This window comes from Budorcas taxicolor, chromosome 1 (assembly GCF_023091745.1).
Source record: "Budorcas taxicolor isolate Tak-1 chromosome 1, Takin1.1, whole genome shotgun sequence".
In the NCBI taxonomy this organism is placed as follows: domain Eukaryota; kingdom Metazoa; phylum Chordata; class Mammalia; order Artiodactyla; family Bovidae; genus Budorcas; species Budorcas taxicolor.
This window is the reverse complement of record NC_068910.1, coordinates 176,687,914-176,708,174: the sequence shown is the minus strand read 5'-3', so window position 1 is coordinate 176,708,174 and position 20,261 is coordinate 176,687,914. Positions and strand designations below refer to the sequence as shown.

Sequence of the window (20,261 nt, the reverse complement as noted above, 5' to 3'; positions counted from 1 at the left end):
CTCCAGCCCAGCATTTCTCATGATGTACTCTGCATATAAGTTAAATAAGCAGCGTGACAATATACAGCCTTGACATACTCCTTTCCCTATTTGGAACTAGTCTACTTGGAACACTGTTTGGAACAGTATGGTTCACGTACTGTTGAAGCCTGGCTTGGAGAATTTTGAGCATTACTTTACTAGCATGTAGGAACCGTGAACTTCCAGATGTTCAAGCTGGTTTTAGAAAAGGCAGAGGAACCAGAGATCAAATTGCCAAAATCCGCTGGATCATCAAAAAAGCAAGAGAGTTCCAAGAAAGCATCTATTTCTGCTTTATTGACTATGCTAAAACCTTTGCGTGGATCACAACAAACTCTGGAAAATTCTGAAGGAGATGGGAATACCAGACCATCTGACCTTCCTCTTGAGAAATCTGTATGCATGTCAGGAAGCAATAGTTAGAACTGGACATGGAACAACAGACTTGTTCCAAATAGGAAAAGGAGTGCGTCAAGGCTGTATATTGTCACGCTGCTTATTTAACTTATATGCAGAGTACATCATGAGAAACGTTGGGCTGGAAGAAGCACAAGCTGGAATCAAGATTGCCAGGAGAAATATCAATAACCTCAGATATGCAGATGACACCACCCTTATGGCAGAAAGTAAAGAATAGCTAAAGAGCCTCTTGATGAAAGTGAAAGAGGAGAGTGAAAAAGTTGGCTTAAAGGTCAACATTCACAAAACTAAGATCATGGTATCTGGTCCCATCACTTCATGGGAAATAGATGGGGAAACAGTCAAATAGTGGCAGACTTTATTTTGGGGAGCTCCAAAATCACTGCAGATGGTGATTGCAGCCATGAAATTAAAAGATGCTTACTCCTTTGAAGAAAAGCTATGACCAACCTAGACAGCATATTAAAAAGCAGAGACATTACTTTGTCAACAAAGGTCTGTCCAGTCAAGGCTATTGTTTTTTCAGTAGTCAAGTATGGATGTGAGAGTTGGACGATAAAGAAAGCTGAGCGCTGAAGAACTGATGCTTTTGAACTGTGATGTTGGAGAAGACTTTTGAGAGTCCCTTGGACTGCAAGGAGATCCAACCAGTCCATCCTAAAGGAGATCAGTCCTGGGTGTTCATTGGAAAGACTGACTTTGAAGCTGAACCTCCAATACTTTGGCCACCTGATGCAAAGAACTGACTTATTGGGAAAGACCCTGATGGTGGGAAAGATTGAAGGCGGGAGGAGAAAGGGACGACAGAGGGATGAGATGGTTGGATGGCATCACCGACTTGATGGACATGAGTTGGGTAAACCCTGGGAGTTGGTGATGGACAGGGTGGCCTGGTGGGCTGCAGTCCATGGGGTCGCAAAGAGTCAGACACGACTGAGCGATTGAACTGAACTGACTGAGATGAGTGCAATTGTGTGGTAGTTTGAGCATTCTTTGGCATTGCCTTTCTTTGGCATTGGAATGAAAACTGACCTTTTCCAGTCCTTCAGCCACTGCTGAGTTTTCCAAATTTGCTGGTATATTGAGTGCAGCACTTTCACAGCATCATCTTTTAGAATTTGAAATACTCAACTGGAATTCCATCACCTCCACTAGCTTTGATCGTAGTGATGCTCCCTAAGGCCCACTTGACTTCTCATTCCAGGATGTCTAACTCTAGGTGAGTGATCATACCATTGTGATTATCTGGGTCATGAAGATCTTTTTTGTATAGTTCTTCTGTGTATTCTTGCCATTTCTTCTTAATATCTTCTGCTTCTCTTAGGTCCATACCTTTTCTGTCCTTTATTGTGCCCATCTTTACATGAAGTATTCTCTTGGTATCTCTAATTCTCTTGAAGAGATCTCTAGTCTTTCCCATTCTATTGTTTTCCTCTATTTCTTTGCACTGATCACCGAGGAAGGCTTTCTTATCTCTCCTTGCTATTCTTTGGAACTCTGCATTCAATTGGGTATATCGTTCCTTTTCTCCATTGCCTTTAGCTTCTCTTCTTTTCACAGCTATTTGTAAGGCCTCCTCAGACCACGATTTTGCCTTTTTGCATTTCTTTTTCTTGGGGATGGTTTGATCACTGCCTCCTGCACAATGTCACGAACCTCCGTCCATAGTTCACCAGGCACTCTGTCTAACAGATCTAATCCCTTGATCTATTTCTCACTTCCACTGTATAATCAATAAGGGATTTGATTTAGGTCATACCTGAATGCTTTAGTGGTTTTCCCTACTTTCTTCAGTTTAAGTCTGAATCCTGTTCATAATTCCTGTTAATTCATTTGCACGGGAATGTATCAGGGATCTACTAAGTAAGGATCAACATTAAAGAAAATTAAACTTACAACAAAGTGCCACAACACAAAGCTTCTTGCTATCCAGTGGCAATCATTTATTTCAGATTACATTATTTTCCTGAGAGTCTTCCTAGGAGCACTTGACACCTGAAGAAGTCTCTTTAAAATACACATACACATTCATACACACAGGACCAGAAAACTGGCCTCTATGGAATGTACATGTATAAATTTAGAAATCTTTCTTTTGATATTGCCCCAAATTCCATTTTCAGTCAGCAAACCATTGATGTTATTTGAAAGTATGGCATACAGATAAAAAAGGGGGATCCTAAGATATTGGAAGCTATTGGCATTCAAAGGCAGACCATGGATTGCCTCTTCTTGAGGTAGACCAGTAACTGGTTTCTAGTGAAACTAGAATTCCACCATGCCTAATCATGTCTGATAACTAGTGGAGTGGTTGTGTCTTGGGTCTGTTTGCTGAGAGGGCCAGGGTCCTCCCGAGATAGATAGAGCTCATCTCAGAGGAATAAAAAGTCAAGCTCAACACAAATGTCTGTTGAAGAAAACCTTTCCCATCGGAGAAGTGATTCTGTATGCAGTCCAGTTTTTGCTATTGTGGCTCTCCCCCCAAACCAGGCTCACTGGTCCTTGTGGTTCTTGGTAGAGGAAGGCATGGAGATAAAATCAAGAGAGCTCACCTGGAGGGACTATGAGCCCTCTTGGGACTCCTTTAAGACAGTGACTGATGGAAGAGAGCATGTTCCCTGCACCAGAGGTTGTGGATGGGATCCAGGAAAGGAGGCTGTGGAGGCAAACCCAGTATATTGGAGGCCTAAGGAGAGTGGGCCTGTACAGAAGACACGTGTGTGGTTACCTTCCATACTGTGCCAGGGACTTGGAAAGGATCAGTGCACTTAGAAATATGGGTTGTCATGACACAAGGCCATTCACACTTATAGGCTGGAAAGACGAGAAGGAATAGGCCTGATCCATCCAGGTATGCCTGGAGTAGGAAAGGGCAACCCACTCCAGTATTCTTCCCTTGAAAGTTTCATTGACAGCAGAGCCTGACAGGCTAGAGTCCATGGGTCAGTCGGGTCGCAAAACGTTGGACACAACTGAGCACACACACACACACACCTCTAAGCATAGTACTGTCTTTACTTGCTGATACTGAGTTCTCTTGTTTTCATTTTCCATGTTTCTCTATTGTCTAATCTGGTAGTTCTTCCCTTGGATGGACATTAGAATCACTCAGGAAGCATTAAAAGATGCTGGAACCACCTCAAAGGTTTTGATTGATCAGGGATCTATACTTTGCATCTTTATGTTTAAAAGGCTTCTAAGGTGATTCACATGGTTAACCAGAGTTGAAAGTTGTTGCTGTTAAATATATCATGGAAAATCTCTCTCCATCATCCATCCTGCTCTATCTAGAAGAGGGTTAGACAAGAGCCCTGCTACGTGTCTACCTCAAGAAGAGCTCTCCTGGGTGTGCCTCTGTCTGCTTGTTCCTCTGTGAAGAATTTATCTGTTTCTTTCCCTGTCCTTCTTCCTGGCCCCTTACAGACTCCAAATTCTGATGCCTTCTCCTTTCTTGGACTCTGCGCTAGTTTCTGGTGATAAGCTCAACATTGAGGGGAGGAGAGGAGGTGAAGAAGAGGGCAGGGCAAGGAGAGAATAAAGGGTAATTGGGAAGAAGTGCAGGAGGAGAGAGGGATGGCACACGCTCACTGCTTCTCACACACTCCGGCTATGGCCAGAGTGTGGAGGGGAGAGTGTGAGTGGGGAGCCACACACACCCAAGTGTAAGTTCTGGGTCTCCTTTACTTACTAGCTTCTGAATCTCGGGGAAGCTACTTTTTTGGCTGGTTTTCTTTTTGGCTGGCCTGGGTCTTTCTTGTGGTGCACAGGCTTTCTCTAGCTGTGGACCACATGACCCACAAGCTCACAGAATGTGGGCTTCAGTAGTTGCGGTGTCTGAGTGCAGGCTTAGTTGCTTTGCAGCATGTGGGATCTTACTTCCCTGACTAGAGATCAAACCTGTGTCCCCTGCGTTGGAAGGCAGATTCTTTTTTTTTTTTTTCTTAAATGGAAGGCAGATTCTTAACCACTGGACTACCAGGGATGTCCAGGAACTACTTATTCTTTTACAACTAGAAAGTGGGGAAGCTCAGGGATTCAGAACAAGTTTGACTAACTTAAGGACTCTAAACATTTTCTCAACTTATGTAGCATCTTTTAATCCATACCCATATGATAGACCCTGGTAATGAATACAGCAATTAATAATGTCCCAGATGGTAGTTGAGCTTGTTTTTAAATTCCTATGGTCAAATAAGTTGGGCAAATGTTACAAAAAGATTAGTTGGAGAAAAAAACAGTGTGCCATTTATTATCAGCCTAGAACATTCAGAATTGTCATTCATGAGAAATAAGCTCATTATTAATAAAAGATTACTTTTCTTGTCTTTGTGTGACTATTTTCTTAAATTAAAAATAAACTCTTTTCTTATTGTAAAAGCAAAGCATGTTCATCTAATACAAATTGGAAAATAGAGATAAGCAAATAACACAAAATTAAACACACTCATAATCCCTCTACCGGAATATAATTGTTGTAAAGACCTTTAGACTGTCTCTGTTTTTATGCAGATTTTCAAAAAATCATAATATACACATTTTTTCACCTTTATAAACATCTGGTCAACATCATTTCATGTCAATACATAGGCATTTGCTACATCATTTTTGTGCCTGTTTATGAAAGTAAAATAATTTTGTTTGTTTTTAAAACACATTTGTTTACTCAGAAGTCAGAAACTCACAGATTAGGAAACATCTGAAGAGCCCCAGGTGTGGCTTTGTGGAGAGGTTGAGTAATTCAAAACAAAGCGCAAAGTATAAAAACAATTACAATCAGCTTGACAGTGGTGGGTCTGTTTCCTATGGCCCTCCTACCCGTGAGTCTACTGCTGACTTCAAAGGAAAGCCAGCACAGAGGAGGTCCAGAGGATAAGGTGCAAAACGGGAATCAAAACCCACAATAAGAGATTAAAGGAAGGTTGATCAAAGCCCCAGCATGAAAGTGCTAGCCCATGACTTGCCTTGGCCCATGGCCCCAAAATATTCATCAGAACAGAACTTTCTTTGATGTGATTGGAAGCTCCTGCGCTCCGATGAGCTCTCTGGTCAAAGGGAAACTTTAAAAGTGGCACCGAAAGGGTTGGCAGAGATGTGCTCGCTCTCGCCCTCTCTCTCTCTCTCTCTCTCTCTCTCTCTCTCTCTCATCTGCACATACCTCACAAATTGCTTGAATGCTGCTTCTTTGGTTTGTTGTCCAGACATAAGTAGTTTCACTGGGTATCAAGTGAGGAATTCAGCCTAAGATGGGAAGGATCGTCTTTTTCGTTGTGGGAGGTGAGACTGTGTGAACGTGGCATGTATTTGCGCTCATTTGCGCTCATGAATGTGGAACTTCAGCCACTGCTCCTCCTTTTCATTCAGGGTGGGTCAGTATGTGTTCGATGCCCTCCTGAAAGAAAGTGAAAGTGAAGTCACTCAGTCGTGTCCGACTCTGCGACCCCGTGGACTGTAGGCTACCAGGCTTCTCCATCCCTGGGATTCTCCAGGCAAGAATACTGGAGTGGGTTACCATTTCCTTCTCCAGGGGAACTTCCCGACCCAGGGATTGAACCCAGGTCTCCCACATTGGAGGCAGACGTTTTAACCTCTGAGCATGATGCCCTCCTAACTAGGAGTCTATGGCTCTTTGTGGTGTTAGGATAGAAGCCATCTAGAGAATAGAAGAAAGTAGAAGTACTTTCAAAATGGTGGTTGCCTTTACAACATTCAGCTTACACTTTTTAAAGTATGTTGAAAGACAGGAGTTGTATAAATTGCTAAAAAATGTGTGCTGAGAATGTCTTTAGATAGTAGTCCTTTCAGGTTCCAGCTTTCTGGCTTTTCACTTTACATAATAATCTTCTATTATTTAAGGTCTTTATTTTTATTTCCCCTGTCATCCTATCTTCATTTCCTTAAAAGTTTAAGAGATTTTCATTTTCTCCTTTTTAGGATCTATTTCTTAATCTTTACCGAAGTTTCAAGTTAGAATTTTTACTGACAAGTCTTGATCAAGCACAATGTTAGGCTCTGAGAGAAAACTGGAAATTGTATCTCTACCTTTACGGGAACCACAATCCAGGTGAAGAGGCAATGGATTTTCCAACAGAAAAATGGATGTCAGCCAGTATGGGCTTTGTAGGGACCGTCCTTCATGAAGAAAAAGGATTTGAACTGGGCCTTGAACAAGCCTAAAATTTCTGAATGTGAAAAAGTAAAAAAGGATATTTTGACAAGGGTTGAGCCAACATAGTCAAAGTTACAGGAATGGAGAAATGTAAGATGTTTCATAGCATAAAATGAATACATTCATTTAATTGGGGCAGATGGCTCATGTAAGAAAGTGGTGAGAGAAGCTTCACTAGGTATATTAAGGTTAGATTATGCTATGAATCTGGATTTTATTATGAATGCGAGACGATTGAGTACTTTGTAGTGGAATATTGAATAGTTTGGAGTGGAAAATCTCATACTGAAATGCTAGGATAGTGTGAATCCATTTGACACGTGGGATGGATGGCATGGGGAGAGGCCTGGGGCCATACTTTGGTGAAAGGACATGAATAGAGCCTTAGAGAGGAAGGCCCAAGAAAGAATGGGAACTGTGGGAACTGGAAGTGTGGGATTGACTCTGGAGGCTGTGAAATGAGAACTGGTCTGACCTGCAGGAACTGGGGAAGGAGATGTGTAGGAGGAACAAGTAAAGGACTCATTGATGATTCAGTAATGTCATCATACAAACAACGCATTTTACTGAACATTCCAGGTGACAGGAATACAAAGAGGTTGAGTTCATCAACAGAATGGTTAGGAAGACTCAGCAGGTATTCACAGGAGAAATTCAAAATAGCCTAATCTAGAGCATTTAAGACTGAGTGAGACAGTGACCTCCCAGGAGTTCAGAGAAAGAAATTTTCCCTATGGTTTGGAAGAGATGGGACAGAAACTGAACCTTGAATAGTGGGTAGAATTTGGAAAGAATGGGAGAAGTTAAAAGGGTCAAGTTTCTACTCAGCCATAAAAAGGAACAAAATTGTGCCATTTACAGAGACATGGGTAGACCTTGAGCATGTCATATGGTGGGAAGTAAGTCAGAAGGAGGAAAAAAAAATCGTATATTAACACATATATGTGGAATCTAGGAAAATGGTACAGATGAACCTATTTGCAAAGCAGAAATAAAGACACAAACATACGGATACCAAGGCGAGGAAAGAGAAGGTGGGATGAACTGGGAGACTGGGATTGACATGTTTATGCTACTATGTATAAAATAAATAACTAACAGGAACCTACTGCATGGCACAGGGAACTCTACTCGTTGCTCTGTGGTGACAAAGAGGGAATATATATTTATGTATAGCTGATTCACTTTTCTGTACAGGAGAAACTCACACAACCTTACAAAGGAACTGTACTCCAATAAAACTGTTTTTTTAAACAAGGGTGGAGTGAGGAGGAGAGAAACAAAGATGCAGGGTAGAGAAGCACAGGAGTGTTTGTTCCATGCGGCAAAACCCACCTGGCCAAAGTACAGTGTTTTTGTGAAAACCCAGAGAGGAAAAAGGGTTTCCCTGGTGGCTCAGACGGTAAAGCATTTACCTGCAATGCGGGAGACCCGGGTTCGATTCCTGGCTCAGGGAGATCCCCTGGAGAAGGAAATGGCAACCCACGCCAGCACTCTTGCCTGGGAAATCCCATGGATGGAGGCTACAGTCCATGGGGTCGCAAAGAGTCGGATACGACTGAGTGACTTCACATAGACAGGAAAAAAGAGAGAAGGTAGACACTTTTGATTAGCCAAGTTCAGGAGTTCATAATTTAACCTGGGCAGTGTCAAGCCACTGACATTTCTGAGCAAGGGAGTAGCTAGAGCAAAAGGGTCTTTGGGGAAGTTTAACTTGTGAAAGATATGCAACATATGTATAGAAGTAGAGAGATAGTACTATGAAGAGCAAGAGGAGTAGTTGGGTGATGTCTAGTCCAAAGGGATGAAGATGTAAATTAGGTTGACATTGATTGTCTAGAGTATAGGAAAAAGGCTAAAGGGTTACTGATAGCCCAAGAGAGAGCATGAGACACAGAATTCTACTCAAGATTTCAAACCTACGAGGCTGTGATAACAATTGAACAGCTTGCCTAAGTACAGACATCCAGAGAGGACTGGTTTGGAGGCGACCCAGAGTTTAGTCTTAAAAAGATGGAGACTGAGACGAGAGCCAGGCAAACGTGTCCAGAAAGGGTCAGAAGCAGGGGCTCGAGGCTCAGCTGGAAGACAGATTTACTATTCCAAGCTGGAAAAATCCACACAGCTCAGCAGTTCTTTAAAAGTGTTTAATTAATTAATTTATTCAGAAGGCAAAGTATTTTCAAAAGCTCACTTGAGAACTTATACTTTCTTGATGCAGATGAATTCTCAATTGCTCTTTTGTTTTCCTTGCAAAACAGTTCAACTTGTATGAGAAAGAATGTGGGGAGGGCAATGGTAGGGTTTTCTCACTATTTCAGGTGTAGAAATTGTGAGCACAGGAGTCTTGTACATAATATAATATTTTTCTCTTCATGCATCTCTTTATTAATTGAGACACCTAGTACAGTCAGTGTTTTGCACATTGTAAATACTCAACATTGGTTGATTTGTTTTTTCATCATAATTCTCAAAGATAAAATCGTGGATGAAAGAAAAACTAACAAGCTTACAGCTAATTTTATAATGTCAGACTCTACATAAACAAATGCAAATTGGATATCCAGTATGAATTGCAGAAATATTGTAAACAGAGTCCAAGAAGTACTAACTATAGCTTCAGATCTTTACTGAAACAATAAAATTCATTAACAATCCCACATGCCTTAGATCCTCGTAGATGGTCAAAGGTCACAGCACCTTGAAAAACAAAGTCAGCAGCCAAAGTTATCAGAGTGCAGAGTGACTCCAGGCCCAGGACGGCTAAGGCAGGCCTTCATTCTTTCTTTCATCTGAGGTAGAAACTAGCAAGACACTTGGTTATTTAAAGAAAGAGATAAGATGCAGGATAGGAGGACCCAGACCTCTCAAGAATAAAACCAACCAACTATAGAAAAGGAAGAAGGAGTATACACAGGTAATATTCATCACTCAACCTGAGTCCACAGTTGCACAAGTAAAAAGAAGAGCATCAGTCCAGTTGACTTGATCATAAAGAAGTAACGTGTCTCTTTTTTTCCCCTTCCAAACTACTTATGAAACAAACCCTTCACTGTATCTCATCCTTTCTCTGGTCTTTCAGCCGCTCGACTGATCCAGAACATGGATGCCACTGTTGAGCCTTGTGCGGACTTTTTCAAATATGCTTGCGGAGGCTGGTTGAAACGTAACGTCATTCCTGAGACCAGCTCTCGTTACAGTAACTTTGACATTTTAAGAGATGAATTAGAAGTCGTTTTGAAAGGTTAGTGAAGTTTAAGTCTATGTATCAAGGATTTCTGTCTTAATATATCCATTTTAAGGCCTTCCCAGGTGGCTCAGTGGTAGAGAATCTGCCTGCCAGTGCAGGAGATGTGGGTTCGGTCCCCCGGGGTCAGGAAGATCCCCTGAAGAAGGAAATGGCAGCCCACTCCACTATTCTTGCCTGGGAAATCCCATGGACAGAAGAGCCTGGTGGGCCATACTCTATGGGGTCACAAAAGAGTCAGGCACAACTTAGCAACTAATAACATCCATTTTCAAGATTTTACTTGGGAGTGTAAAAGCCATTACAGGGAGTGTCACACAAAATTAAAAGTTGATAATCCCTCCAAGTTTTGTGGACCATTGCTGAGTCACTCTAAGGATGGAAGACACTAAAATGAATATGTTGGCATTTCAGCATTCCTGCTTTCATTTGAATATAACATGATAAATGCTGTATTATCCATGAAGGTGGCATCTTTATGCATTTTGCAGGAGAAATTAAATGATTTCTGTTAAACAGGACATGCATGTTCTTTCTACCCTGGCCCTGTGTTGAAGTTGCTATAAGATATTACCAAGATTTGCCTTCCAGACTAGGTATATCTGTTCTAATCCAGATATAATCAAGACATTCTCCCTGGGAAGTTGAGGAAGTTGTGTCTAGCCCTTTGTTATCCTACATTCTGTGTTCTCGTTTAGAAGTTACTTTGTAAAAATAAAAACTTTTTTTTTTTTTTTTTTTACTATTTTTTAATATCCAAGCAAGTAGAACATTTCATTTGGAGCATGAACAGTATGATCACACAAAAATAATTACCCTCCAACCATCAAGAACACTATCATATTAAATTCAAAATTCCAAAACAAATTTGTTTTCTTTTTAATCTCAATACCAGAAAAAGTAACTTCTGTACGGCAGAGCAGTACATATCACTGTTCACCAGAAACTAATAATCTAGTCAAAAAGACTTTCATTTAAGTTGGCTAATGAAAGTAACTCCTCCTTCTCTACCAGGAATAATGATCTCATAAGATGGCAACTCCCTCTCCCGTTCCAGGAGTTGCCATCTGCCTCTCCTGGAATGGGAGAGGTATGAACACATACAAGTTGCTGTGTTTTGTTTTGTTTTTTAACCAAACTTGCATTGAAAATATTATTTAGAGCTGCAAATGAACAATTATACTGATGTGTTTTACCAACACTCCATTTCAGATGTCCTTCAGGAACCCAAAACTGAAGATATAATAGCAGTGCAGAAAGCAAAAATGTTATATAGATCTTGTATAAATGAAAGTAAGTGCTCTTTATTTTATTTTACTAGGAGTATGCCAAAATATGTATAGACTTCATAATATATTTATATTCATTATTTTTTAAAGCTGCTATTGAGAGCAGAGGCGGAGAACCTCTGCTCAGACTGTTGCCAGATATATATGATTGGCCAGTGGCGCTAGAAAACTGGGAGCAAAAATATGGTAAGACAGTTTTCCCTTTAAAAAAAATTATTTCTGTATAAAATCTGTTATTATTATACTATAGTATCGTATTAATGCATTAAGCATCTAATAATATACTTCACCTTTCATTTCTTTAGGTTCTTCGTGGACAGCTGAGAAATCTATTGCGCAACTGAATTCTAAATATGGAAAAAAAGTCATTATTAATTTTTTTGTTGGCACTGATGATAAAAACTCTACGAATCATATAATTCATGTAAGTTTGTATGGCCAACAGCCAGAGTTATCTTTAAATTGTGACAAAACATTCACATGCATTGTTGTTATTGATATTTTGAAATAAGGCCTATTTTTATTTGAATTGTAGGAACAAAGTGGTAATAAATTCAAGGACAGATACCTGGATTTCCAATTTTGAAACTGTTTTCTTGATGCTGTGTTTTAGACATTCAACTCTCCTTTCTGCTATCTTTGTTTAGACAGTTCTCCCTTTATAAAAATAAATGATAAGAAATGAAAGACTTTAGGTCTCTCCTGTTTAGAAAAGGGGCTTCCCTGGTGGCTCAGTGGTAAAGAACCCACCTGCCAATACAGGAGACTTGAGTTTGATCCCTGGGGCAGGAAGATCCCCTGGAGGCAGGCATGGCAATCCACTCCAGTATTCTTGGCTTGGGGAATCCCAGGGGCAGAGGAGCCTGGTGGGCTACAGTCCACGGAGTCACAAAGAGTTGGACACAACTTAGTGACTAAACAACAACAATTTAGAAAAAGCACTTGATTTCTCTGTATGTTCATGAAAGGAGCATGGTCTAGTCTGTATAAGTAATATAGGTTAGAAATCAGAAATTCCTAATTGACTCCAACAAGATCATAAAAATGGGATTTTGAACATAATTTTGATGCTTGCTACATCTGTACTTTTTTTTCCCCAGTTAAAGTAAGCAAAATGTCATTCTTTTTAAAGGGCTTTATTTGATTTTTTTTAGAGTATAAACCATTCATTTAGGTTAACCTAAGACATCGCTTAAGATGAGATTAGTACTTAATAAGTATGTTTGGAATGGAGTAAAACATTTACAGAACTTTTCTTTAGTCTCCTGTAAAAGAAACTACCAAAAGTTACAGGTCACAGAAGCTTATGTATGTCACAGTTATATAAATCCTTATGGTCATTTTTATTAAAACCATGAAAACAATTGAACCTGACTCGTCTGCAATGGATCCTTTCTGCCTTCCTAGAGTCTCTCCTTTGGCTGTGGAATGCCAGCATCCTGCTTGATCACCATATGAGGGTTGCTAAGGAGGCTCGGAAGGTTAGAGAAGGAACAGGACCCCTCCTGTGGGGATGTCTTCTGGTTCTTTCCCCGCCAGTCTTCTGGGTTCTGTTTCTTTTATATTGCCCTGTTTCTTTACACTGCTAGGTTTCTCACTTCCATCCATAAATGCTCTAGTTTACTTTACCCACTTACCGTGCAGCATGTAGAAGAGAATCTCACAAAGCTGCGAGGATGTCTAGGAGCTTTCGTGAGGTATCCAGGGTGGAGTGGACATGCTGGAGCAGAGATAGTTTACCTCTTTCATATGCTTAGCTGGCAGCTGGTTCTGCTGATGTCCTGAGCGGGGCAGCTCTGAAGAGAACTGAAGAGGAGTCTCCTCTGTCCTCTTAGGGTGTTGTGTGTGTGTGTGTTTGTTGCTCAGTCATGTCCGACTCTTTGTCATCTCATGGATTATAACCCACCAGGCTCCTCTTCTGTAGGGATTCTCCAGGCAAGAATACTAACACATTCCCTTCTCCATGGAATCTTCCCGACCCAGGGATTGAACCCCGATCTCCTGCATTGCAGGCAGATTTTTACCAACTGAGCTACCAAGGAAGCCCCCTCTTAGGGTAGAGAGTCTCAAAAAAATCTCTGGCAAGATTTCTGCTAGCTTAGAATTTCTTGAGTCACCATAAAGGTTTTCTACCTTTTATTTATTTATTTATTTATTTATTTCCATTACAGTTAAGGGTAGGGGCAGAAGAAAACATCCAGCAAGGGAGTATATTAGAAACTCAGGGACCTGAAATGTCCTATAAAAGTATAAAACTCTCCAGCCCTAGATTCTAATGTGTATTTGTTTATCTCTCCCATTGTTATACATTAAACTCCTTCCCCATATGGTTTTTGTGGGTTTAAGATTTCCCTGGTTTCTCTCAAATATCTGTAATATGATCTTCCAGATTGTCTCACCTACCCATCAGTTTAACACTGAGAAGTATTATGGAAACCATTTCTTAATTGTGTATTCATTCAGTGTTATCTTGTTATATAGAGCGAGAGCATTAAGATCTTGCTTACACATAGGTAGGCATGCTCATAATTTGTCAACTGAATATTTTCTTCTTTGAACATTTTTTATAGATTGACCAACCTCAACTTGGCCTGCCTTCCAGAGACTACTATGAGTGCACTGCAGCATATAAAGAGGTAAACCAAAAACCCAACAAAACTAAACTACATAATTTAAACTTAACCCTCTATCTTCTGCACTCAGGCAGATACTGAAACTCATACGTAATAGTGAGCTTCGTTTGACTGAGTATTCTCAACAGAACAAATGAAGATCTTTTAAGAAACAAATAAACTTGAAATTCCTTGTTTGTGTCTTGATTCTTAGTATTTAAGTCATGTGGCCCATTATTTACTTATTTATTTTTAACTTTTAATTTTATATTGGAGTTTAGCCCATTAACAGTGGGCTATAGTTGTAATAGTTTCAGGGGAACAATGAAGGGGCTCAGCATACATCTGTTGTTCAGTCGCTAAGCTCTGTCCTTCCCTTTGTGAAAGCCGTGTCCTACCCTTTGTGACCCCATGAACTGCAACACACCAGGCTTCCCTGTCCCTCACTATCTCCCACAATTTACTTAAACTCATGTCCATTGAGTCAATGATGCCTTCCAACTATCTCATCCTCTGTCGCACTCCTCTCCTCCTGTCTTTAATCTTTTCCAGCATCAGGGTCTTTTCTAATGAGTCATGTCTTCACATCAGGTAGCCAGAGTATTGGAGCTTCAGCTTCAGCATCAGTCATTCCAATGAATATTCATGACTGATTTCCCTTAGGATTGACTGATTTGATCGTGCTGTCCAAGGGACTCCTAAGAGTCTTCTCTAGTACCACAGTTCAAAAACATCAGTTCTTTGGTGCTTAGCTTTCTTTATGGTCCAACCCTCACATCCGTACATGACTACTAGAAAAACTACAACTTTGACTATACGAACCTTTGTTGGCAAAATAATGTCTCTGCTTTTTAATACTCTGTCTAGGTTTGTCATAGCTTTTTTTCCAAGGAGCAAGCGTCTTTTACTTTCATGGCTGCAGTCACAGTGATTTTGGAGCCCAAGAAAATAAAATCTGTTGTGTTTCCACTTTTTTCGCATCTGTTTGCCATGAAGTAATGGGACCAGATGCTATGATCTTCAGTTTTTGAATGTTAAGTTTTAAGCCAGTTCTTTTACTCTCCTCTTTCACCATCATTAAGAGGCTCTTTAGTTCTTCACTTTCTGCCATTAAAGTGGTGTCATCTGCGTATCAGCAACCATATCATGGTGTATCCATTCTCCCTGAAAAGCCAATTTTAAATGTCTTATTTTCTCTATAAATTCAAATGATTTAAAAAATGAACAGATGAATCATGGTCTAGGTCAGTGCCAGTGAAGACAGGGGAATGGTCCAGTAAGTACATACATTGTACTCAGCACCATTCTTCTAGAGCCTTCCTATTTGACTTTCAGAGGGCTATCCACATAGGAGCATTGGGTTCAGACAAACCTTTGTGGCCACCTTCTGACTCTGTTCACACCCCACAACACTGCTTCTTATTGTCTCACAGCCTTGCCTTGCTCAAGCTGGTGTTGGTGTGCACTTGCTTGTTGATACAAAGGAACCACAGAAGATAAACTTAGCAGTGTAATGTATTAAGTATTTGGGGAAGGTTTGGTTCCATAAATGTTTTCTCTCCTAATTTGAGGCTCAGAAGTACGTTTAGTTACCTTTTATTCTAAGGGGTCAGAGGTGGTGTGGCTGAAATTACTTCTTAATTAAAATGATTAACTCTATATGTTCATACTGAGTGTGCATTTTGCCTCATTATTAAGTTCAAAAGCCATGGAATAAATTCACTATAAAGTGAATTTATTTAAAGCCACTCTTTATGAGTGGCTACACAGCATTGAAATGAAGAAAAAGATATATATAAAAAGATATATATATATAAGATAAATATAAAAGATATATATAAAAGTGAATTTATTTAAAGCCACTCTTTATGAGTGGCTACACAGCAGTGAAATGAAGAAAAAGATATATATACAAAGATATATATAAAAGTCCACAATTAATGTCATAGACAATCAAATGGGTGTGGGATATTTGAGTTCTTGACAATGCAGGTATCGTGTGGGTTGCAGTTGTTGGCTTTACAAGCTATCTAGCTGCTTCCTATTGCAGAGTTGAGGGTGACTGAAGAATTTTGGTTCATTATACTACATTTTCATTGTTATTAACTGGAATGTTTTTCAAATTTAGGATTTTATCCTAAAAACATACTGAATTTATCCAACCTTATAAAGATATGTGAGGACTTCCCTGGTAACTCAGCGGCAAAAAATTTGCCTGCCAATCCAGGAGATGTCAGTTCAGTCCCTGGTCCAGGATGATCCCCTGGAGAAGGAAATGGCTGCCCACTCCAGTATTCTTGCCTGGGAAATCCTGTGGACAGAGGAGACTGGCGGGCTCCAGTCAATGGGGACTCAAAAAAGTCAGACATGACTTAGCAACTAAACAACAACTAAAAGGATACATATTTTTTGTATTTTAACATTCCTGATATCAAGGTATACCTGGCAGTCAGTGTATACACGTAATGTGATAAAGTTTCCTTTTTGCATTTTTTTCATTTGGAAAGGATCCTGTTGTTAAGAGGATGGTGTGTTTGTGCATTTTGTATTCAATATTGTCTCATAATTAATAGAATGTCATAATCTAGGTCATAGGTTTGAGTCATAGAGAGGCATTTTGTTTAACCTGTGGCTAATTTTTAAAAAATTTTATATTAGTTGCCAAGATTTTATACAAATTGAAGATGTTACTTGAGAATCCAGATCTCCTGATAAATTACCAGGATTGGAAACCCTAGACCTACATCCCCATGTGGTTGTGGGACAGAGTTTTTTTATGGTTGTTCCTTCAGATAGGGCCTTTGTTCTCCAGACTTGGGCAGTCCTCATCAAGATAATTCACTGATTTTTATTGACTTTGTGGTTTCTCTAGACATTTGAGTTTGTAAATTAGTTGGGATCTTAAAGCAAGAGAGAAGTTCAGTTCTGTCTCGAGAGATAGGAAGCTCTCTTCATGGGAATGGCCAGGAGCACTGTTTTCTTTGACCTATTGCTCTAATATCAACCTCCTCAGGTGTTTTATTTGTAGTCCGTTTGGTCAAAGTTGGTTCATCAGTGCCCTGTTCACATTTCAGTTCATAGGAAAAAAAAAAGAGGTAGTGATAGACAAGCAATTTCTTGTTTTTAAGTGATGCAGAAGTTGTATACATTCCACTGCTTAGAATATTGTCATGTGGACACAGCTAAGTATCAGTGAGGCTGAGAAATGTAGTATTAAACAAGTGGCCATGTGTATGCCTTATTACAATTTAGTTAATGGGAACAAGGTTCTATTACTGAAAAGAAGAGGAGCTCAGACCAAAGATATTTATATTTGGCAGTCTCTACTACCCATTGCATCCACTGGTTGGGAAAATACTTATAGTCAAAATATTTATAGTCAAGCAATGGAGTGGAGATTAAATCTGGAATTAGTAATGTGATTAGAGTTTATAAGTGAGAAATCCAAGGCCGAGAGGTTGTCAGTCTTTGTCAGAACGCTCAGTCAACAATAGTAGAACCAGAGTTGGAACTTTAGTCCCTATCTTCTGTTCATCCATCACCTCATTCCAACTTCCTAAGGGTAGTATTCCATAGTAGTAGAATTCTTTACATGAACAAATGATTTAGAAAACTCAGTAGCACTAGCACTTTCAGCTAGAAAGTTATTATTGGCTCAAATTAGGTGCCCTCTCGTGATCTGGATAAGAGAAGCAAACACAGCATGCTGGCTGCCTTGCCCCGCTTCCATAACTATGGCTATATGGTCACTTCACTCTTTCCTCCTAATCTCTGACCTCAGAATATGCCTCAGCTTAGTGCTCCAAGCTCCAAGCAATGTCCTTCCAGTTGCGAGGAGTCTACATATAATATGGAATTCTTTTTTTTTTATGAGATGAAATTCTGTCATCTGAAAATGGGTAATTGCTAGAACATTTCTGTACTCTTCTCATCTTAAAATCCATTCTTTTGGAGTGTTAGGAGTAGGGGGAAGAGTATATATGGAGAAAATTCTAATTTTCTACTTATTTCCCTCATGATTATTGCTACTCTTTCCCAGTCATTACTACCTGTAATCCCTCACTTGGTTTCATCTGCATCCCCAGCCAGCTATCAAATAAAAGTTCATTCTAGTTTTTCCACTACTCTGCTATCTCTGAAAGAATTCTGTCCCTTCAAGTACTTTGTTTTTAGGGTTTTATCATTCATGGAGAAAAAATAGTGAAAAGGATAGGGTAACAAAATAACACTAGTAGAGAATTTATAAAGCTAGACTAAATCTCAATATCATTGTATCAGCATAACAATGGTTTTCACTGATTTTTTCACTTATATTCTTTTTTATTTCTTTCTATAATTTATTTATTTTTAATTAGCAGATAATTGCTGTACAGTACTGTGTTGGTTTCTGACATATATATAACATGAAACAGCCATAGGTATACTTATGTCCCCTTCCTCTTGAACCTCCATCCTACCCTCAACCCCATCCCACCTCTCTAGGTTGCTCACTTATATACTTTTATGTATGCTGTTTCCTTTGCCAAGAACACTACACACACACACACACACACACACACACACACACACACACACACACACACACATATACATGTGCATGCCATCTGGCCAGCCCTCCTCTTTTTCTCCTAATCCCTTTAGTCTAAGTTTGAATTTTATTTACTCATGAAGGCCTTTCCTGGAGCTTTTGTCTAGATGAAGAACATATATGTTCTCATAGCATGCAGATTTCTATATACTCTATTTAATGTCTATTGCAGAATCTATGGATGAATGGTTGAGAGGGAAGGTGTCAGGGAGGACAGGAAAGGTGCTTTATCTTTGACTAGAGAAGACTGGCTTCTTTGTCTGTCACTCTAGCCAGTGATTTTCACACTGTGATATGGCATTTGGTTTGCAGATATGTCTCAGGGGCTGGGGAAGAGGAAGCATCCCTTTCTGATCAAAGGGACTCTAATTATAGATTGCCTTGATCAAATCATTACCTAAGGCCATCTCCCCCAGGTCTTTTTTGATCCCTCTTTCTAGGGAATCATCTTACAATTCTACAACCAGACTTATGAGCAATGAAAACAGCACCTGTAATTACAAGGAGGTCCATTCCACTACACTGAAGTATTTGGGGGCTTCTGATATTCTAGGAATGAAATTTTTGTGTTCTAATATTTGTTTGGCATTCAAAATAGTAAAATGTGTCATTATATCACTAAGTGATGAAAATAGGTAATGCATTTTTTTTTCAAGAACTATGTCTAACCTCCTTCCTTAAAACAAAACCTGTTTTTCTCTTGTTAAAAAAAACAAACAAACAAACTCGCTGCTTTTCAAACTTGTGTGCTTTTATTCAGCAGTTTTGAATGTTATATTTTGAGAAATGCATATTGTATTCCTCTCGTTATTGTTCTGAATTTAAATACCTCAGTTCCTTTTTGTTTTCTGTACTTTCCCTCCTAAAGAGGGAATAGGCCTTAAAGGCAATAGCAACTCAAAGAAATATATTCTTGTATTTTTTACATGGTAGTATCATATATTTTCATATTATATTTACTTATGCACAGACTTTAAGAGCTAAATGGGACATTAAAGAATTTAGTTCAACTCCTCATTTTAAAACTAAGAAAATAGAGACCCAAATAAGCAAAATGATTTGCTCAAGTCATGGATTAGAAGATCCATATGTCAGGAACATTAATTATATGCAATAGAAACCTACTCTAACTTAAATTCTGTAAAAAAATGTTTTCTGTTTGTTTGCCACACCTAACTAACTGTAAAGTTCCAGGGGTGAATCAAGCATGATTAGTTCCAGGGGTTCAACTGAATCATCTTAACTCTTTTTCCCATTCTCAAGGCTCTACTTTCTGCTGTGTTGGAGTCCTTTTCTAGCAGGCTATTTCTATTGCAGCATCAAAGATAATCGTTGGCAGCTTTGCAATCTAGAGAAAAGAAATCCCATCTCTGTTACTCTCTATCAATTTCTGAGGAAAGGGCTCTGATCCTGACCGAGCCACCTGCCCTTCTCTTGACCAAGCACTGTGTCCAGGGAACCAGGCTCTCTGGATAGCTATTTGGTACTGTCCACCCATCTCAGTGGCTCAGGAAAGTAGATCCCTTGATTGACTGTCAACCCATCTCAATGGCTCAGGAAAGTAGACCCCTTTTCCACCAAGAAGAAAGAGAACAGAGGGTTCTGTTGTGAGAAGTTGTTGGGAAATAACTTCTGTGTAGCTCCCCTTGTCATGATCCTGTCTTCTGATTCCCAACTAGTTTTACTTCTAGATGGTGAAATTTCTAAAAAAAAGAAAAAGACCTGGAGAGCGGCTCTCATTGAAAATAGTGAATTAAGCTGGCTCGTGTGGATGACACAAGGTGCCAAACTAGACAAACACTGTCTTTTTCCAAGAGTTTATAGTGTAAAACTGATAACACAGCGTCCCTCCAGCCAAATACTAGGCGAAAGGCCACATAGACATCTGTGTAGACACTGAACAAATAAATACATTTAT

General features: G+C 39.6%; 1 protein-coding gene across 1 annotated transcript in view; it reads left to right on the top strand.

The window, feature by feature from the left end:
• MME (membrane metalloendopeptidase) overlaps nucleotides 1-20,261 on the top strand; it is a 106,147-nt gene that overhangs the window by 27,699 nt on the left and 58,187 nt on the right. Inside the window, exons 4-8 of the mRNA XM_052638668.1 lie at nucleotides 9,690-9,851; nucleotides 11,067-11,147; nucleotides 11,234-11,329; nucleotides 11,449-11,567; nucleotides 13,714-13,779. Coding sequence (XP_052494628.1) covers nucleotides 9,690-9,851; nucleotides 11,067-11,147; nucleotides 11,234-11,329; nucleotides 11,449-11,567; nucleotides 13,714-13,779 — 524 coding nt within the window. The remainder of the gene's footprint in view (nucleotides 1-9,689; nucleotides 9,852-11,066; nucleotides 11,148-11,233; nucleotides 11,330-11,448; nucleotides 11,568-13,713; nucleotides 13,780-20,261) is intronic.